The following is a 20,212-nucleotide window of genomic DNA, read 5'->3' as shown; positions in this document are numbered from 1 at the left end:
TCTAGAACTTCACTGCTGCTTTTGTAACTCTGGGTATACCACCTGAAGTAAAGGCAATGGCCCAGCTTATACTTCCTGCTGAGTTGCTACCTTTTTTGCCTTTGGGGAATTATGCACAAAACAGGTATTCCTCATTCCTCAAAAGGCCAATCTGTCACTGAACATGGCTCCCTCAAGCGTCTCCTGGTACAATAGAAAGGGGGGGCCAGAGAGGACAACCCTTCGGAGAGACTGCAGAAAGCCTTTTATGTGTTCAACTTCTTGAAATGATCTTTGATGGACCCCAACCCTTGATTGTTTGACATTTTAATTGCAATTCACAATTGCAACAAAAGGAAAAATCCCTTGCCTTAGTGAAGGATCCAGGATCTGGTAAGATATTGGGGCTTTATCCTTAGGTCACCTGATGTCACCTGGTGTCACCACTGAGTCAGGAACAAGAGTCAGGCGACACATAAAATCTAACTCTCCAGGAGACTAATACTAATTTTATTAGGAACCCATTTCTTTTTATACACTGCTCCAACACCGGTGGACCTGACTGGTCCTTTAATCAACACACCTCACATGATTGGCTAATTAAGGAAACACCCTTTAGTAAACATCTTATAAGAAAACAGCTGTTCAAAACACCAGCTGCAAGATTGCTTTAATTCTTTCTCTCAGCCTTCTCAAAACTCCCCAGAACAATTCCTAGGAAAGTTTACCTGGCTTTCTCTCTGACCAGGCTGGGGTAGAGGTTTTGCTTGCATGTCCACAGAGAATGGTTCCAAGTGGATTCCAGCAAACAATGTGAAGGCGTTTTGAGATTCTTTGACTGCATCATTTGCAGATTCACCTTGAACATCAACATTGGAGAACTCTTGTGAATAGGACCTTGCCACCACATCAGCACCTGTTTAACCTCTAACAGACTTATGCCCTTGGGGAAATGGTTATGATTACCCAGTGGTATCAGGGCTTACAGGGCTAGATCAGCTTCTGGGGGATTGGAGACTTGGTGGATGGATAAGAAATTTAGTTAAAATAGGCTTATATGTATTAGGATTATATTATGTATTGTTATGCTTATTCCTTGTATTTTATATTGTGTGAAAAAATTAATAGTCAAATCACTTAAGAATGTATTTTTGTTTGAACAGATAGGGGGAGGTATGGGGAATAAAACAGAAAGTACAGTGGAACTGATAAAGGGGCCTGATATCTTCTTCTTCTGCCTGATTGAGCAGAAACCATGGGAGAGACAGACACAGAGAAAGTCTCCCTGGGCAAGAAGTGACCAAGAAACATATTGTGAGACATAGTGATAAAATAATATTACCAGGTCATGTGATGTCATAAAGAAGTGTAACCAATGGGAAATTGTTACCAAAAACAGAGCCCTATATAAGCACCATACAAGTGAAACTCTATATAAACACCTGATACACTCAATAAAATTGGCTTCTGATCCCAACTCAGATGCCCCCGACTCTCCATCATTGATAACCCCTGGTCTGGGTGATCCCTGTTGGGTGGGGGGAAGGTATTGTAGAGATTTCTTTCCCTTCTCCTGCTGTGATTTGGATGGTAATAAATTCCCTCCCTGTGCCCGGGCTGGGACTGTTTTGCCAGTGCTGGTGCTCGGGGCGGGATCTCTCCCGATCCTTTTCCTGCTCCCGCCTTCCCTCAGCCAATCAGAGACAGCGCGGCTGATGACTCACCAGTTGCTGGGCAGACCCGCAGCGACCAGCGGTCCCGGCCGGACCCGCCCCGCCACGGCCCAATCCTCCTGAATCCTCCCAAATCCTCCGGAATCCTCCCCAAATCCTCCCGAATCCTCCCCAAATCCTCCCCGAATCCTCCCCAATCCTCCCGAATCCTCCCAAATCCTCCCAAATCCTCCCAAATCCTCCCGAATCCTCCCAAATCCTCCCAAATCCTCCCCAAATCCTCCCCGAATCCTCCCCAAATCCTCCCGAATCCTCCAAAATCCTCCCCAAATCCTCCCAAATCCTCCCGAATCCTCCCAAATCCTCCCCAATCCTCCCCAATCCTCCCAAACCCTCCCCAAATCCTCCCCAAATCCTCCCAAACCCTCCCGAATCCTCCCCAAATCCTCCCGAATCCTCCCCAATCCTCCCCAAATCCTCCCCAATCCTCCCCGAATCCTCCCTGCCCCATCACAGGGGGTCCTGTGCAAGGCCACGGGGAGCGGCTGCGGCCGCCGCTGGCTCAGGAGCTCTGTGGGCAGGAAAGGGGGTGACACTGGGACTGGGGGTGCTCGCAGGGCTTCCCTTAATGGTGCCTCCTTTGGTGTTGGGTCAAGCGAGAGCTTCTGGAGAATCTCTCCCCACACACAGGACACTCACCGGGCCTCTCCCCGGTGTGGATGTGCCTGTGGGTGACGAGGCTGGAGCTGTGCTTGAAGCCCTTCCCGCACTCAGGGCAGCAGAAGGGCCTCTCCTGTGTGTGAATCCACTGATGCACTGAAGCATGGACAGACGGCTCCTCGACTAATTAAAGCTGGAACGAAGGGTATTTTATTGCAGTGCTGGACACACATGGAATCATTTCCAAGTACATGTGCGAGGAGTTGCAGACTCCTGCTTTCTATTTATACAGAAAAGGTTTTACATATCCAAGCTGTTTCTAAGGACACATAATACATAATCATTACCTGCCCGCTTTGTATTATAATCAGCTGAATATCCATTACGGCTGTGCAATCGTGTTTCCTTAACTGGGTCTTTGGGATTTTGAAATAAGGGAGTGGGTGTAAGGGAGAGAGAAAGCTGTCTTCCTCAAGGTAAACTCTTCACCCATGGCCAGTTTGCAGGACTTTTTGATCTGCTGATCACGGTAGCGTCTCCTAACTGCTGATTATTCTTAAGGCAAGATATTTCTATGGTCTCTGCTCCTTCACAATTCCTACATCTATCCCTGTCACTCCTAGCTTTACTTTTCTAATATATTTGCTACTCTTTAACTAAGGCATGTGATTTTTGCTAGCAACTTGGCTTCTTAACTAATTTTAAAATCTTAACTAAAATATGTAATCTTCTACTATCTCAGTTATATTCCCAGCTGTCCCCTTGACTCATCCACAGTTTTCAATTATCCTAAATACTTTTCCAGCTGACCCCTTGGCTCATTACGATGAGATTGGAGCTTCTCAGAAACCACTTCCTACACTTGGGACACTCATAGGGCCTCTCCCTGGTGTGAATCTTGTGGTGCTGATGAACTTGGAGATCCACCCAAAGCCCTTCCCACACTCCCCACACTTGTAGGGCTGATTGATTCCCCATCTGGATCACCTGGTGCCAGATCAGGTCTGATCTCCGGAGCTCCAGCTGAAGCCCTTCCCACATTCCAAGCGCTTGTGGAGCTTCTGCCCACCATGAGTCATCTCCACCATCTCTGAGTGCCAAATGGATCTCTGGCTGCCTTCTAGGCACAGAGGGGCTCTTACCTCCTCACAACTCCCGGGGCTGGGTTTGCAGCCCCTCCTTGTGTGGGATCTCCAGGGCTTTTCCTCCCCATTGGGTTCCCATGCTGTGGAGCTGCTCAAAACAGCCTCAAAACAGAGGTTCTGAGCAGCGATTTGTCCTCCCAGGTCTCTGTCTGCAGCTCAGTGCCTGGGGTAAGGAAAGAAAAGAAGAGGAAGGAATGTGGAAAGGAAGAAGGATAGAATGAGAAGAGGAAGGAGGGTGGACAAGGAGAGGATGGGATTTGCCTCCATGCCAGAGGGAAGGGGAAGGAGATCCCACCAATTCATCCCTGGCAGGACAGCGTTGGCAGCAGCGCTGTCCTGCAGCCAGGGGCAATGTTGGGCTGATAGGTGGAGCAGAGGAGAGGGGGAAAGGGGCAGTGACTTACCCCTCACCTGCCTCAGTGTTCCATGCTATCTTCCTTTACCTCACAGCCTCCACCAGCTCCACCTGCACAAAGGTTGGGATGGACAAATCCCGGCTTGGGGGAAAAACAAAGGGTGAGCACCTTGGTCCTGCTGCCCAAGTCCAGCTCGAGAAGTCACCACCCTGTTCACAGTTGGATGGGCCCAGACTCTGCTCATCTCCAGAGTCCCCCACTCCTCCAGGCTGCTGGGATCCCCCAGCTCCAGGATTGGCCATTGCTGCTCTCCCCACTCCGATGCCAATTGGAACCCCAAAACCAATGTCCCCCCCAAACTGTTACCACTGCCCCAGCCAGTACAGAGATCGCTACAGGAACCCTTCACAAGTCTCCAAAGGGGCATCTGCATCTCACCTTTGGGGCAATGCAAGATCCAAATATCCCTTTCCCTGCAAAAAAAACTCCCAGAAATCCCCCAATGGATTTGGGGTGAGCTCCCCCTCCCCACTTACCTGCAGGATCTGGGGGAGTAAATGCTGCCCTGACCAGGGGAGCTGCAGACTCAGCAGAAGGGCAGGCAAACCGTGTGGATCTGCTGCGGTTCCTCCTCTTCCTCCTCCTGTTCCTGTTCCTTCTTTTCCCTAACCTCCTCCTCATCTCTCTCTCCTCTTCCTATTGCTCCTCTCCCTGACCACCCCAGATCCCCCTTTCCTACCCACCTCTCCCCCATGGCTGCAGCACCAGCGTTTGGGTAGAGGGAACCTCCCATGAGCCCCCCAGGTATGGGCAGGGGGCTTGGGGACCCACCCAGTGCAGATCCATTCCCCCCTCCCAGAGCCTCACGGAAATCACTCCAGGGATCAAGCGATGGGGACACTAAGGGATCCCCATGGAACCACCCATTTTTGATCCCATCCCCACCCTTCCCTCCCCACTCCCATTGTTCCCCCAACCCAAAGACCCCTCCCAACTCAATCTGAGGGTCCCATTCCTCTCCTGGTCAGAATCCTCTTTTCCCCTGCTCTCCCACCCCTTCCCCATTGTGCCTCCAGCTCTACCTCTCACCCCTAGGCTTGGATTTGGGGATCCAGGCCCCTCCTGTTCAGTTTGGGGATCACATCCCCCCTTTCCCTCAATTCAGGCAGCTCCTGGCAGCTTTTTCCTGGGAGGAATCCCTGAGTTTTGGGACTTTTAGGATGTAGCTTAGGAGGAGAACAGCTCTGTCGGGCTTTCTCCTCCCTGTTGTGGCCCCTCAGCTGTTCCCGACACCCTGGGGGTGTTGGGATTTCCCTCCTAGGGACAAGGACGTTCATCCCCTTCCAGGAGCCCAGTGCCCAGCTGGGGCTCCAGGTCAGGGGTCCTTGAGCAGCTGCCCCAGAACCTCCACCAGGGTCTCCCAGTGCAGCCGGAGCCGCTCGGCCTGGGCTCCCCAAAGGCCTCAGCAAGGTCCAAGTCCTGCACAGGAACCCTCAACTCCCTCAAACCCAGCATCCCCCTCATCCCCTGCAAGTTCCTCCCATGGCACCGGCCATGGCCATGTCCCTACTTGTCACTGGCCATGTCCCACCATGTCCTCACCCATGGCTGTCTCCCCACCATGTTTCCATCCCTGTCACTGCCCCCCATGTCTCCATCCATGCCTGTGTCTCCCCATGTCCCTAGGGATGGCCCTGTCCCCCTCCATGTCCATGCGTGCCCATGTCACTCTCCATGTCTAATGCTTTTTCTCTTTTTGAGCCTGGTCTTATAAGCTCTCAGAGATAAGCATTATACCCTTGATAGCTCAGCTACCTCAGGTGGCATAAAACAAGCAGGATGGCTCATGTGACAGTGTTGGGAATAAAAAGTTTTAATAAAAGGCAAAAATAAAAAAGCTTTTTACAGAGAAAAGCCAAGTCAGGGCAGAGGCTCTTGCTCTTGCTAAAACACTTCACTAAAGCAATTAACTTCTTTTGTTCTCTTCTTTTCTAGGGAATTGCTTAGGTGGGACTTTTTGGCTCCTGTCCAATTAGCTACCCTTAAGTTTGAGGTGAAGTCCCCAAGGTCCTATGAGGTGTCTTTCAACCAAATTGAGGAGAGAAACACCTGGCCTTTTGTCCTTTTTAAGGGAACAAAAGGTTCACTTGTTTACTCTGTCAACAGAGGGCACATTCTTACACGTGTCCCACCATGTCTGTGTCCTACCATGACCACATCCACTAACTTAGTCCAATGTCTATTTTTACTTCAATATTGGATATTTTAAAGGGATAAAGAGAAATGAAAACAAAATCAAGGCCAAAAGAAAAAGACTTCCATGTCCATGCCGGCTGAGGATCCACGTGCTTGGGTGGAGGGAAGAACCGTTTTGGTGGAGTTTCTACCCCACTGTCTCCAAAATCTTGGTCTTTCCCCAGTTTTTCCACCATCTGGCTGCAGAAGACACCCTTGGGCAATAGGAAATCAAAATCGTGGAATCCCTGAAGTTGGAAAAGACCTTGTCCTGGTTCAGAGCAAATTTGGGAGAGAACCTCCAAAGGGATTCCTCTGGAAAGCAGATTCAATTGGCTCCTCCCCCAGCCAGTTTGGGAAAAGTATCTCCTTGGAGAACAGTGGAAAAAACTGTTTTTTAAAGAATAAAACCTAAACAATATTAAACAATAAAACCTCTTGCTGCTCTAAAAGATAGACAAACTCAGGAAGTCCCTCCGTGGGTTGTAGCTCAGCTCACTCAGTCTCTTATCAGTCCCTCCAGTGCTGGAAATGCCACAGTCCAGGCCTGGCCCGCTGGGCCACAGGTGTGAGCTGCCGGTGCTCTTCTGGGTGTTCAGGCCAGAGCAGGTTTAAACAGGTCCAAAGAAAAGGGAAAAGCAGCCACAGTCCAGGGAACTTCTCTGCCACAGCTAGCTAAAACTAATTAACAGCAAAGGAGAGCTCTGTACCTCTGTCTGTCCATCTGCAGACAACCCGGCCCAGGAGCAAGAATGTGGAGGAGTGAGTGCAGTTTCTGAAAACAAACTCTGCCCTTCTCTCCCTCCTTTGCTCTCGGAACAAGTCTTAAAGGTGCAAAAATTATAATTCACCATAAACACAACAAACAACTGGAGATACAAGCATCATATAGTCAACCTAGGACATACCTCCAAGACCATTCAGTATTCCTTGATGCCACCAGAATATAGGATTGAATGCAAAAGATTTTATGGAGTTAGAAGTCATTAAATCTGCTCTCCCCAAGGAATTCTCATTGTTGGTCTGTGCCCCAATGGATGTTCCTGCCACTGGGTTTATCTAGATGCCCGCAGGGAACGAGGAAGATGTGGAGCCTCCCAGCCAAGTGTCTTCCCAACACAGATAACCAGGCCCATAGATCACCAAGACTGCCCAATGAAGGTCACTCAGGATCATCCATCATGGATCCTCCCATAGGGAATGGAGCTGGGAGGAGCATAAGAAGCTCTTCCCACCCTTGGGGAACTCACAGGGCTTCCCCCCTTAGTGGCGCCTCCGTTGGTGTTTGATCAAGTTTGATCTCTCTGAGAAGCTCTTCCCACATTTCCCACACTCGTAGGGCCTCTCCCCAGTGTGGATGCGCCGGTGCACGGTGAGATTGGTGTTGTGCTTGAAGCCCTTCCCACAGTCGGGGCAGCGGTAGGGCCTCTCCTCGGTGTGACTCCGCTGATGTACGAGGAGACTGGAGCTGATCTGAAACCTCTTCCCACACTGGGAACACTCGTAGGGCTTCTCCCCGCTGTGGATGCGCTGGTGCTTTCTCAGGTCTGAGTGCCACCCATAGCTCTTCCCACATTCCAAGCAGGTGTAGGGCCGTTCCCCAGTGTGGATCACCTGGTGCCGAATCAGGGCTGAGCTTTCCCTGAAACTCTTCCCACATTCCCCACACTTGTAGGGCTTTTCCCCAGTATGGATCTTTTTGTGTTCCGTAAGCTGGGAGTTGAGGCTGAAACTCATCCCACACACCCCACACTCGTAGGGCTTTTCTCCAGTGTGGATCCTCTCATGTCTCCTCAGGCCAGAGCTCTGCCTGAAGCTCTTCCCACATTCCCCACACTCATAGGGTTTTTCCCCAGTGTGCATCCTCTGGTGTTGCATCAGGTGGCCCTTCTGGCTGAAGCTCATCCCACATTTCCCACACTCAAAGGGCTTTTCCCCAGTGTGGATTACCGAGTGCTGCATCAGGCTGCTCCTCTGGCTGAAGCTCTTCCCACATTCCCCACACTCAAAGGGCTTTTCCCCAGTGTGCATCCTCTGGTGTTGGATCAGAATGGAGTTCTTGCTGAAGCTCCTCCCACACTCCCCACACTCAAAGGGCCTCTCCCCGGTGTGGAATCTCTGGTGATGTCTCAGGCTGGAGCTCCAGCGGAAACGCTTCCCACATTCCTCACACTCGTAGGGCCGTTCCCCAGTGTGGATCACCTGGTGCTCGATCAGGTTGGAGCTCCGGCTGAAACCCTTCCCACATTCCAAGCACTTGTGGGGCTTCTCCCTGCCACGAGGTTTCTCCACCAGCTCTGAGCTCTGGCTGGATCTCTGCCCACCTTCCTGGCTCAGGGGGGCTCTTTCCTCCCCGCAGCTCCCTGGGCTGGGTTTGCTGCCACTCCTTGTGCGGGATCTCCAGGGCTTTTCCTCCTCCTCCATTTCCTCCATTTTTATTCCTCCCCGGGAATGAAAAATCCTGGTCTGGGGGAAAAAAAAAAGAACAGAGCATCTTGGACTGGGAGTTCCTCCTGTCCCCACTTCATCTCACCAAGTCATTGGGCATTGTGTGTCTATAAGAACCTCCAAAACACCAAGGTTCAGCATAAAAATCCTCAAAACTTTAAGACACAGATCAAAACCTCCCCAAACATCAAGATTCAGTAAAAAATTCCTCCAAAACATAAAGATTCAGCCCCTAAAAAAAATAAAGCACCAACATTTAACCCAATAAAGCTGAGAAATGCCATGATTCACTCCTGTGAAAATCGTGGAACCCCTCAACAGTCACGTGCTGCATGTGGGGTGGCAATGCTCCTGGGGCTGAGGGGAGGCTATATATACAAGGAGGGATGGAACCTTGTGGTGATCCTTGTTTCTGCTCCTCCTCCTCCTGTGTCCCTATTCTTCCTCACACTCCTCTTCCTATTCCTCCTTCTCCTGCACAATCCCACCCTCTCCTGCCACCTGCATCCTTTGACCATTCTGTTCCTCAAGCCTGCTTCTCCTTCCCTTCTCCTCCTGCCCCCAGGCCCAGCACCCACTGCCGGCTCCCTCTTCTCCCCAGCCCCACAGCATCCCAGCGCAGGGGCAGGGATGGAGCTGGGGCAGGTCGGGCTGGGGCAGCGCTGGGCTCTCGGCCGCTCCCGCCCGCACTCGGTCCCCACTGCAGCCGCTCCCGCCAGGACAGCGCGGGGGGGCCCGGCCTTGGCGCTGCCCCACTCCCACCTCCCCAAATTCCCCTCGCGGGGCCATGGGGCCGAGGGGGGGCGCAGGTGGGGTCCAGGTGGGGAATGCTGAGATAATTTCAAGAGTGGGTCCCCAAGAAGAAGAATTGGAATTTGTGGTAGACACAGGGGCAGAATTAACCTTTCTGTTAAATATTCCAAAAGGTTATAGTGTAAGCAAAGATACCGTAATAGTAACAGGAGCAAAAGGAGAGAGTTCCACAGTACCCATTATTAAAAATGTGGTAATAGAGGGAGGAACTAGATTTTGGATGAGGGATGTTTTCTTGGTCCCAGGGGCAGGTAGCAATTTATTGGGACAAGATTTACAAGTGAAATTAGGAATAGGGGTTGTTCCAGAAGATGGGAAGATGACAGCTAGACTTTTAAAACTAGGCCAGGAGGATGGAAGAAGAATTAACAAGGAAGTTTGGGCTGGGGAGGGAAATAGGGGAAGATTAAATATTGACCCCATAAAGATTACAACTGAGGAAAAAAAATTGTCCCATATGTGTACGGCAGTATCCTGTATCTTTAGAAGGACGGGAATGTTTAAAGCCAGTAATAGAAGGACTAATAAAGGATGGACATTAGAACCTTGTATGTCTCCCCATAATACCCCAATACTCCCAGTAAAGAAGCCTGACGGGAGCTATAGACTGGTACAAGCCTTAAGGGAGGTTAACAAAGGAACTCAGACCCGCTATCCAGTGGTACCAAATCCTTATACTCTTTTAAGTAAAGTTCCTCCCCAGCATCAGTGGTTTAGTGCAGTGGACCTTAAAGATGCCTTTTGGGCTTGCCCATTAGCCCAGGAGAGCAAGTTATCTTTGCTTTTGAATGGAAGGACCCACTAACTGGAGAAAACAGCAATTAAGATGGACAAAACTACCACAGGGGCTTACAGAATCCCCAAACTTATTTGGACAAGCTTTAGAAACAATACTACAAACTTTCCCCACTCCCCCTGAAATACAAATTATCCAATATGTGGATAATCTTTTACTTTCTGGGGAAGCTGAAGCTGAAGTTAGAGAGGCTACTATAAAGCTTTTGAATTTTCTTGGGGAAAAAGGATTAAGGGTATCAAAAGGGAAGCTGCAATTTGTAGAATCAGAGGTAAAATATCTTGGACACTTGCTTAGTAAGGGTAGTTGGAAGCTCAACCCAGACTGAAACACAGGGATTCTATCCCTTCCCCCTCCCTCTTCAAAGGGGGAAATCAGAAAGATACTCAGATTATTGGGATATTATAGATTGTGGATTGAAGGATATACACAGGCAGTAAAATTTTTGAATAAAAAAAAAATTGATAGAGGGAGATGATATAAAATGGACCAAAAAGGATAATGAAAAACTAAGAAAACTGAAGTTAAAACTAGCCCCAATATCAACTTTAAGCTTACCTTCACTAGCAAAACCCTTTCATTTGTATGTAAATGAAGAAAAGGGGGTAGCTCAAAATAGGGTTTTGTTTCAAGAGTGGGGAGGAGTAAAGAGACCCATGGCTTATTTATCAAAGATGTGGGATCCTGTGGGAACTCAAAATGTCTCTCAGACATTTTTAGAGGTTCCAGGCCTTGGTCAGAAGCATTCTAGACCCTGGCAGACAGCTGAAAAACAACTGTGATTTTGAGTTTGAGCCATGGAATGAATTACCAACTTTGGAGGTGGAACAAGCAATCACAAAAGGTTAGATAGTATAGTAAAAGTAGTTACAAAGTAGAGGGAAATATTTTTTAGTATTGTACAGGGGGGTTTTAGCACATGTACAGGGGGGTTTTCACTTTGTACATGGGGGTCAGAAGTTCTAAGATGGAGGAAAGTGGGCTGAACCCATCCTTCTTCCTTCTTCTTCCTTACCTCCATGTTTTTGGTGATGTTGGCACTCACAGATTGGTTTAGAATAGAAAAACACTTGGCAACGTAGGTAGTAGGTATTGGGGAATAATTGTAAACATGTTATACGTAATATATCTTATAAAAGATAGCAGCAACCCTGGGCGGGGAGAGAGACGAAGAAGACAGCAGATAGAGAGGATGTCAGGGTGTGTGTGTGCCTCTACCCAGGCCACTGATCAAATAGCTGCAGACCAAGAACATAATCTGTTAGATAACTAGCAATAAACTGCCTTGAGACCGAACAGCTAAGCCTGCGGAGTTTTTCTTTGGAAGCACGGGTTGGAGGAGGAATTTCACCACCACATGTGGCCCCAAAACAAGGCTGGGGTTCCCACAGGATCCAGTAAATCAAGGCTGGCCAGTGTGTATTCAAGCTATAGCAGCTACTGCAATCCTGGTAGAGGAAAGTCATAAACTGACTTTTGGAGGTAAATTAATTGTGTGCACACCTCATGCAGTACTAAATTTCTTCCAATTTGCATTGTGATTTTTATCTTGAAATACATATCTTACTGTACTAACTTTGAAAAACTAGTTTACAGCTGTGACATAGCAAAACCTGCTATTAATTTGAGTCAATGCAGGCTGTTCAATCAAGTGTTCTCAGTGTGTAAAGTTAAAATAAAGGTAACACCAGCTGCTTGGTAGGTCAATGAGAAACATTTTTCCTTCCAACCAGTCCTTTTTCATGTACCCAAATGTGTTTTGCTTTCTTCGTTTTTTTGTTTTGTTTGTTTGCTGTTTTTTCTGGAAGTGCTAACTACTTGCAGTGTATCTAGAACAGAAATTAAAATTGTGCATACAAAACACTTGTAAAAAACATAGGGCTCATTTTTTCCCAGAATGGGAGGTGGCTACATATAGAAAAGGGAAACTACAAAGCTAGATGAAGAAAAAGTTTCAGTATCTTCTAATGTAAACAATTTGTTACTTCCAGCGTCACAGTGGGTGTGTGACACACACATATGAAAAAGATGGTGAGGGAGATCTCTGTTTACTACAGTTTCCTATTTCTTGAATGAGTTAGAGAGCTATGAAGCAATTGTGATTCCTTGTGTGGATTGCCCAGGCCTGCAGGGAGGGCTGGGCCATGGTTCCCTCTGTGCTGCAGGCAGCCCTGCAGCGTGGCAGCAGTGGCTTGCCTCTGGTGAGTTTGCAGGCAGGGTGCTCCAGCACTGCAGTGCTCAGGGGCAGTTTCCTATTTTGACATCAAAGCTTAAATTCAAGAGTGCCTCTTCCCATCCAGTTATTGTTTGTACTGTAAGAACCTCTTCAGAGAGTGTCTCCTGGCAGTCAAAAAGAGAGTATTGCAGAGATAAATTCCTTACTTGCTGTCTCCCCCACTGTATCCACATTTTGTCTATTCCCTCTTCAAATTATAGATTGGTAAAACTCATGCTCTGTGTCCTCAGATGCCCTTCCCAAATCAAACCTTGGCTTCTTTGCAAATTATATTGCACTAACAAGCATTGCCTTAAATTTTTTACTGCAGGCAAGATCACTTCAGAAGTAAGTTTTTGTTTACCTTGTTCCTACAACCCTTTCAAGTTTGTGAATGGAAAATTGTGACAGCAAAATAAGTCTTTAGTTTTAGCACTGTCAGCTGTGGGTAGCTGGTAGCCTTGGTGGAGGGTGCCGTGAATTACAAGCCTGCAGAACACACATAACAACAGTAATTAAATTTGTAAGGAAGTTGAAAAAGGAGGGAGAGGTGATTGGCAGACTCACCTCTCCAGGATGTAGGACTAATGTTAGAAAGTGGACTGATATTGGAATGTGGATGTTGAAATGTGAAGAGAGAAAAAGAGGGCGAAAGAGAGAGAAAGGGAGAAGAGAGAAGAAGAGAGAAAAAGAGAAAGAGAGAGAAAGGGAAAGAGAGAGAAAGAGAAAGAGGGAGAGCGAAATATGCCCCAAAGTCCCCATACTGCAGCTATTTGTAAGTTCTCCCCCATTCCTGCTAGACAGAGTGACAACAAGGGGAGGGGAGTGAGGAAGTACAGTCAAAGGCAAAGCTGTGAAAAAGAGGGAGAGCTGGACCACCAATAGAGATAAGATCAAAGCAGAGATAGCTGACTCTCACAATGTGCTTTATTTTTTTAAACAAGACTTCTTTTTTTTCCTTCTGATTTTTGTTGTTAAGGAAAGGAGGCTTTTGTTTTGAAGAATGGGGCTGTAAGACTAAAACAGTTGGATGTTGCCTAAAAAGCAAAAAACCAAGAGATGTGATACATCTTGTGTTAAATTTGGGCTAGTCTTTTTTTATTTAACTAATTATAGCTCACAAGAAGAAGAATTGGCCTCTGCAGCAATTAGCACAGCTGGATACAAGAAGAAGAAGCAGCTATAGAAAAAGTTTTTAGTTAAACCCAGAAAGTTTTGAAGAAAACTAATGGTGAAAGTTAATGCAGTATTGTTTTTCTTTTAACACTGTGTTATTAAGAAGTCCTTTCCAGGTACTACTAAAGCAGCAATCCCAACCATGGAAAAGAGGGTGAATTCATGCCAGCAAAATAAAAGAATTGGTGAAGAAACGTGAGGAATGGACTATCACATCTAAACCAGGTGATACCAAATTGACTTTCAACCAGGACTGGGTGGTAATGGTTTGGGAAGAGCCAAATGATCCAAGGCAGGTACAAAGAATAACACCTAACTGAGAAATAAGGCAAAGCTTGCATCACTGGTTCTAAGCCCTGCCTGAATAAGCCCTGAGACGCCTCCGACACCTCCTTGGCAGAGGAACACTGCCACTTCAAACAGGAGGATCGGGAGTGTTTGAGTCAAAGAGTTCTTATAGTCTGGCCTTAGCCTGTGGCTTGTACAGGCAAGAAGGGAAATTGCCATTAATACTATGCTGTATACTTTATTTGATTCATCCCCATATTGGACATGGCAGCTGGGTTATAAGTGAATGTTTAAATTATGAGAATAATTGGCATTGTAGCTCACAAAATCTATGTTCTCGTGGCAAGAAGTATTGAGTACTGAATCAATCCCCTATACAGAAAGACCTCAAAAACTGAAGTAATAAATTGCTTTTGTAGATGGGGATTATCAATGCCTGTGGACTGAGAGATACCTGAGGAATGGTGGAAAACCACAGTTAAAAGGTGTCAAAACCAATTTGCCTGGAAATGAGTAAAAAAGGAGTGACAAGGGAAACAGAGGGCAAGCCTGGACTGAGCACTGTACTCACCAGCGAGAAGATCACACGTACCTGCTGTGGGCAGCAGCCCCACAGGCAGGGGAGGTGGGGGTATAAGCCACGCCAGACCTCTGTCATTCCTGTTTCTGTCTCTCATTTGTTGTCTTTTCCCTTCTGAGATAGCAGCAAGATCGTGTCACAAATGCTACAGAAAGTATCACATGGAAAGAAACCAAAGTTCCTTTTTGTTACACACACCCATGTCAACAGGCACTGTTATAACCCATCCAAATTAAGTATCTGCAGGAAAAAGGCGGAAAATTATCACATACAAAGAACTTAGGAAAAAGTAGTAATACTTGGGGCATGGAATGTCCAAAAGGAGAGAGATGGATTTGTTTTACATTTGATCTTAGAAATATAGTCCAAGATTCGGTGAAGAGACAATTAGTAAAAAAAAGGTAAAACAAGCACAGCAGTCTAGCTCTGTGTTAACCCCAAATTATATCCTGAATCATATTAAATTACTCCAAGCAGCTATAGAGAAGATAATAAACAAAGCTGCTCAGGCATTGGAATTAATATGGAGTCTGCAAAGCCAAACATCACCTGCAGTGCATTAAAATAGGTTGGCTTTACCCTATTTATTGGCTAAAGAATGGGATGTACAGATTGTTGAAAATAGATGGCAATGAGGATGTCATCCTGGAAAAAACAAAGGATATCAGAAAAAAATTATGACCTAGGTATCAGTCCAAAAATGGGAAAATAATGTTATAAAACTAGCAGGTGGGGTAATGTATTGAGAATGGGATGGTGGAAGAAATTAGGATTCTTCCTTTTATGTGTTAGAAGTGTTTTGATATTTCTTCTTTGTTTAATCCCATGTTTTATTTGATTACCAACAGAGTCCAAAGAAATCAAGAGGACAGGAAATATTCTTTATAAATCATTTGGCTTGAGCAGTAAGAGGTGGGATTGTGAAAAATGCATATTTATGATTGGCTTTTCGCAAACGTTACAATGAATATTATATGTGTCATGTTAGAAAGTTATGCTGTATTAATTCCCTTACGTATTGTGTTAAGTGTAGTTTTAGGTTACAACATTATGTTAAAATAGAGATTATGTATGTGGGGGGAGTTTTCTTTTTAGGAATGAGATGCTCCCTTCCAAGAACACCTAAATCTTCCAAAGGAGAGGAATTTATGGCTTCTTATCAGGAGAAGCTAATTTCTTCAGGCCTTGCTCAGACTTGAAGATGCCAGGGGATTAAAGGGAACAGTTGACATACAACAGAGTTTCTTGTTTAGAATAGGTTGTATGCATAACCATGAAGGATGTATGACTATGCAACAAGTGTCTTTGTTTAAGGGTGATTCCTTTGTTCACAAATCATGCTGTTCTTGACTTAGGGTCCAAGAGCATCTGGACATCCGTAATTCTTTGCTTTTTTTGTCTTGTAATTGTCCTAACTCTAATTGTATTATTATTTTTATAACCATTTTATTATTATTAAACTTTTAAAATTTTAAAAACCAAGTGATTAGAGTTTTTCAAAATTTTCAAAACTAGATGAGATTTAAAGGTGACCCTTTAACTCATAAACAGTAAAGAAATGATTTGAAGGGGAAAAAAAAGCAGCAGGTTGTGGGGGGGGGGCACAACTGAGGCTGCTGAAGGCTGCTGTGGAAGAGAAGCTGCATTCCAGGCACCCAGGAGGAGCTTTAGAAATGCAAATTAACACTGCTGGGGCAAACTGGGGACAATGTACCTGGCTCTTCTTGCCTGGGGCAGGAATTGGCTGATTCCCTCTGCCCCTCACCCCAAGCTCTGCCTGCTTGCACAGATGGAATCTGCACAGCTGAAGGCAGAGCCCATGCTGAGGATCTCTGACTCTGCAACAGAAATGGCTGAAGCTGCAAAGGGAAACAGCAAATGGAGAATGTTGGGAAAACTTCACTAAAATAAGGGGGGGATCATCCCTCTGCCCACTCCAACATCTCCTGTCCCTGTCTGTGCTGTACAGGGTGTATCAGAGCACTGGGGGTTTTGCTAGAACAAGTTCAGGGAAATCAGTTGGAATTCAAGTATATGATGAAGGAGTAAGAAAAAAAATGGTCAATTGATGCAGCCCCAGCTTGAGGGAGCGCCCAAACATGGGGAAAAGATGAACAGCCACCAGAACAAATCCTACAACACCATGGACCAGCCCCTGGGAACCAAAACGATTTTGTGAAAAATGCATGTTATATGGCTCTGTGCAGATAGTTACTACATGTATTATGTTATAATGATAACTTGTGCTGTATGAACATCTTAATAGTATGGTAAACGTAGCTTTGTAGATAAAATTAAGCTTTAGTACTTAAAAGAGAAAATATGCATGTGTGTGTTGGGGGGGGGGGTTAAGGAATGAGAACACCTAAATTCGCTCAAGGAACACCTAAATTCTCCAGACAAGAGGAATTTATGGATTTCTTACTAGAAGAAGTTAATTTCTTCAGGCCATGCTCAGACTGGAGGATGCTGTGGGGATTAAAAAAAACAGCTGACATACAACAGACAGAGTTACTTGTTTTAAATAAAATGTATGCATAACCATGAAGGATATATGAATATGCAACAGTGTATTTTTTTAGGGGTGATTCCTTTATTCACAAGGTATGCTTGTTGTGGCTTAAGTGCCCAAGAGAGCATCCGGACATCTGCAAGTCTTTGCTTTTTAATGTCTTGCAATTGTCCTAACTCTAAATTTTTATTAGTCTAATTGTATTCCTACTTTTATAACCATTTTACTAGTATTAAACTTCTAACATTTTAAAAACCAAGTGATTGGCGTTTCTCACAAATTCATATCAGGAGACAGAGAACCCATTTTTCATTTGAATGGCATAATTTGATTACAAGCTGTCCTCGGAATAAGAACCAACCAGACAACTCCAGCTCCTGACCTTCCTGCCGACCAAGCCACTGAAATGAGGAACACAACATTTCACCAGGGGATGGGATCAGATTATCTGTTAGCAGAAAAAGGAGGAGTTTGTGGAAAACTAAATGGCTCAAACTGCTGTTGGCAAAGAGATGACAAGAAAATTGCTAAAAAAGATAAAAAGGAAATAGGAGAGCAGTTTATGTATTGGTCCAAACACAGAAAGGATGGGAATGGGACACGCTTTCCTGGCTCCCCAGCACACCAGGGGATAAAGGAATGCTGCTTCTCCTCTTCTGTGCTGCAGCAACTCTCATCTTTTTACCATGCTCCACACCTTGGCAGTGCAGCTCATCCAGCAGCTGAGCCAGGGCATGCAGGTGGCAGCCAGGCCTCCTGATCCACAAACGGCTACAAAAGGACAGGGAATGAGGGCACCGAGAATAATCCCAAAACCAAAGAGGACCCGGGAAGGACAAAACAGAGTCAAGGAGTGAATCTGCCTGGAGATAGGGCCGGGCACCTGTAGATAAGGGGAGAAACCATCAGTTCCAATAAATGTTACAAATTGACCCAGAGAGCTGCTCAAAGTCCCGCTACATTCCCGAACTTCGAGGAGTAGAACAAAGACTTAACAGAGCCATGAATATCGGCTGTTATACAAAAGGAGGGTGCACATTAACGAGGACAGGCTCCAGGCGCATCGGGAAGTCGGAACCTTCCAAGGAACTCAGCCGGTGGGCAAAGGCAGAGGGAGATCGGCCGGGAAAATGAGGATAAAAAGGAGGCTGCGGACTACAGCCACGGCAGAGAGCGCACGGCAAATGCCCCACGGCCTCTGCCCCTGCTCGGCAATAAAGTCACTTTGACAGGACTCCTCGCTCTCCGCCGGGCACACGAACCTCCGGCGACGGGAATTTCCCCGCCCGCTCCCGGCCGCGGGGCAGCCCCTCTGTCCTACCCACAGCAGCCGGGCCGAGCCAGCGCTGCTCCGGCAGCGGCTCCTGCCCGGCCCCGGCGGGAAGGAGACCGCGGGCAGCCGCTCCCGCAGCGCCCTCAGCCCGGGGCCGGCACGGGCCGGACACGGCACCGGCGAGCCGCCGGAGCCCCCTGCCGCCCCCTCCGCCCGCAGCCGGCCCCGAGCCCCCGCAGAGCCCAGCGCGGCTCCCACCTGCGCCGGGGCCGCCTCCGAGCTCCGCCGCCGCCGCCTCACCGCGCTCCGGCCGCTGCCGCCGCTGCCGGGCCCGCACAGCCGCTCGGCCAATGGCGGCGCTGCGCGGCCACGGCCGCCCTCAGCCCGCCGCCGGGGCCGCGCCGCGCCCCGCTCCCACCAATCAGCGCGCCGCAACCGCGACTGACGGCACCGGCGGCCAATGGCAGCGAGCTCGGGGCGGGCTCTGCGCACGGCCCCGCCTCGCCCCGCGCTCTCGGCGCCCCCGGGCTGCGTGAGGGGAAAGCCGGAGATGAGGAACAGCCCCGGCACGGGCCCGGGCCGAGCCGGGATTGAGCTGCCCACACAAACAAACTTCTCCGCGCCTCCCGCCACGGCTTTCCCGGCCCTGCGCCTCCCGTGCCTCCGCCTCTGCGGGAAGCCCAGGAGCCTCACTTCTCCTGCCCCTCGTTAGCGCATCAGAGCTTCGCTTTGATTTCCCCCGAAAAGGGAAACCTGCCCGAAGCCCTGTGGGTGGGTGGGGCAGGGGAGAGATTTCTGGCAGAAAACTCCAAAGACTCGGAGCAGGAGCAGGAGAAGTCAGTGCAGAGCCTTAAATGCAGCTTTCCCCACGCCTCCCTGCTCCCAGCTGCACCTCCTCCCCCGGCAGGGCAGGAGACAGGGAATGGGGCCATGCTCAGCTCATCCCCCGGGGCTTCTCCCTCTGCTCAGGGACAGGAGTCGTTCCCTGCTGCACCCTGCGCTCTCTCCCGGCCGAGACTTCTCCAGGAACTTCTCGGAGCGGAGTCCATCCCCTGGGCACAGCCCCCTCCGAGTGCTGCAGCGTGGGTCACTGTGCCACGGGCTCAGTCCTGCCAGGACAGGCTGCTCCAGCGGGGCCCCTCTGCCCGCGGGCTCACAGCTCCTCTCAGGCATCGCCGAGCTCCAGCCCGGCTCCTCCAGGGGCTGCAGGGGATCTCTGCATCCCCATGGACCTGCGGGGGATCTCTGCATCCCCAGGGACCTGCAGGGGGATCTCCGCAGCCCCATTGTAATATATGTTATGGCACAATTCGTGATTTTGTAAAATATACATCAAGTCAGTTGTGCTTGTAGAAAAAGATTCTTAAAGTTTTATATGACCAGTGGCTGCAGCCAGGGCTGGAGAAACCACAGCTGGAAGAGAAAGAAAGACCTAATTTACAAATGAAAAAAGGTAGCTGCGTGCAGAGATGGGCCCTTTCCGGGAACAATCCAGGAGACACCCAATGTTTAACCCCTGGTCTGCCGGGGAGCCAGGAAACCAGGCACACGGGCATCCCGCCCTTGCAGCTGCTGAGGAGGCTGCTGGGCTGTGCTTCAGCAGAGGAGATGGAATGTGGCTTACCACACTGCCCTTCTCTAAAAACGGAGAATGGGTCAGGAGGTTTGGGCTCTGAGCACACAGGAGCCTGGCCCAGGCACAGGCCGTGGTGGGACAGGGGCACAGGAGCCTTCTGTGACTGACCGTGGCTCTCTGGTTTCTCTCTGCAGACTGCCAGCTCCTCATGCCATGGAAATGGCCCCACTCGGCTGCCAGTCTGGGAGGGCTGGAGGGCTGTGGGTACTCATTTGCTGTCAAAAATAAATTGTGTTTTTTTGTCATTGTCATTGTCATCATCAGAACATTTCTTTCATCCTTTTCCAAGTTTTTGGCCCCTCCAGGGTAATATTTTTGTGTCCTTCCTCAGACAGTTGATGGCATTTGAATGGGGGGGTTAAGCAATGTGAAAAGTTCAACAACAGCTCCAGTTGCCAACTGCAGCAGCCCCTTCAGGAGCCCTGAG

The 20,212-nt window shown here is 48.3% G+C and overlaps 1 protein-coding gene across 1 annotated transcript; it reads right to left on the bottom strand.

The window, feature by feature from the left end:
- Positions 1 to 5,670: 5,670 nt before the first annotated feature.
- On the bottom strand, positions 5,671 to 18,498 carry LOC146764120 (uncharacterized). Its single transcript, XM_085565555.1, has 2 exons — positions 18,408 to 18,498; positions 5,671 to 8,514 (listed from the first exon to the last, which is right to left on the bottom strand). Exon 2 carries the CDS (start codon positions 8,479 to 8,481, stop codon positions 7,312 to 7,314), a length of 1,170 nt encoding a protein of 389 aa, XP_085421681.1. The 5' UTR covers positions 8,482 to 8,514; positions 18,408 to 18,498; the 3' UTR covers positions 5,671 to 7,311.
- Positions 18,499 to 20,212: the final 1,714 nt, after the last annotated feature.

The sequence above is a fragment of the Lonchura striata genome, chromosome 36, assembly GCF_050655825.1.
Source record: "Lonchura striata isolate lonStrDom1 chromosome 36, ASM5065582v1, whole genome shotgun sequence".
Taxonomy (NCBI): domain Eukaryota; kingdom Metazoa; phylum Chordata; class Aves; order Passeriformes; family Estrildidae; genus Lonchura; species Lonchura striata.
The sequence above is the reverse complement of the archived record's forward strand: the minus strand, read 5'-3'. Positions and strand labels throughout refer to the sequence as shown.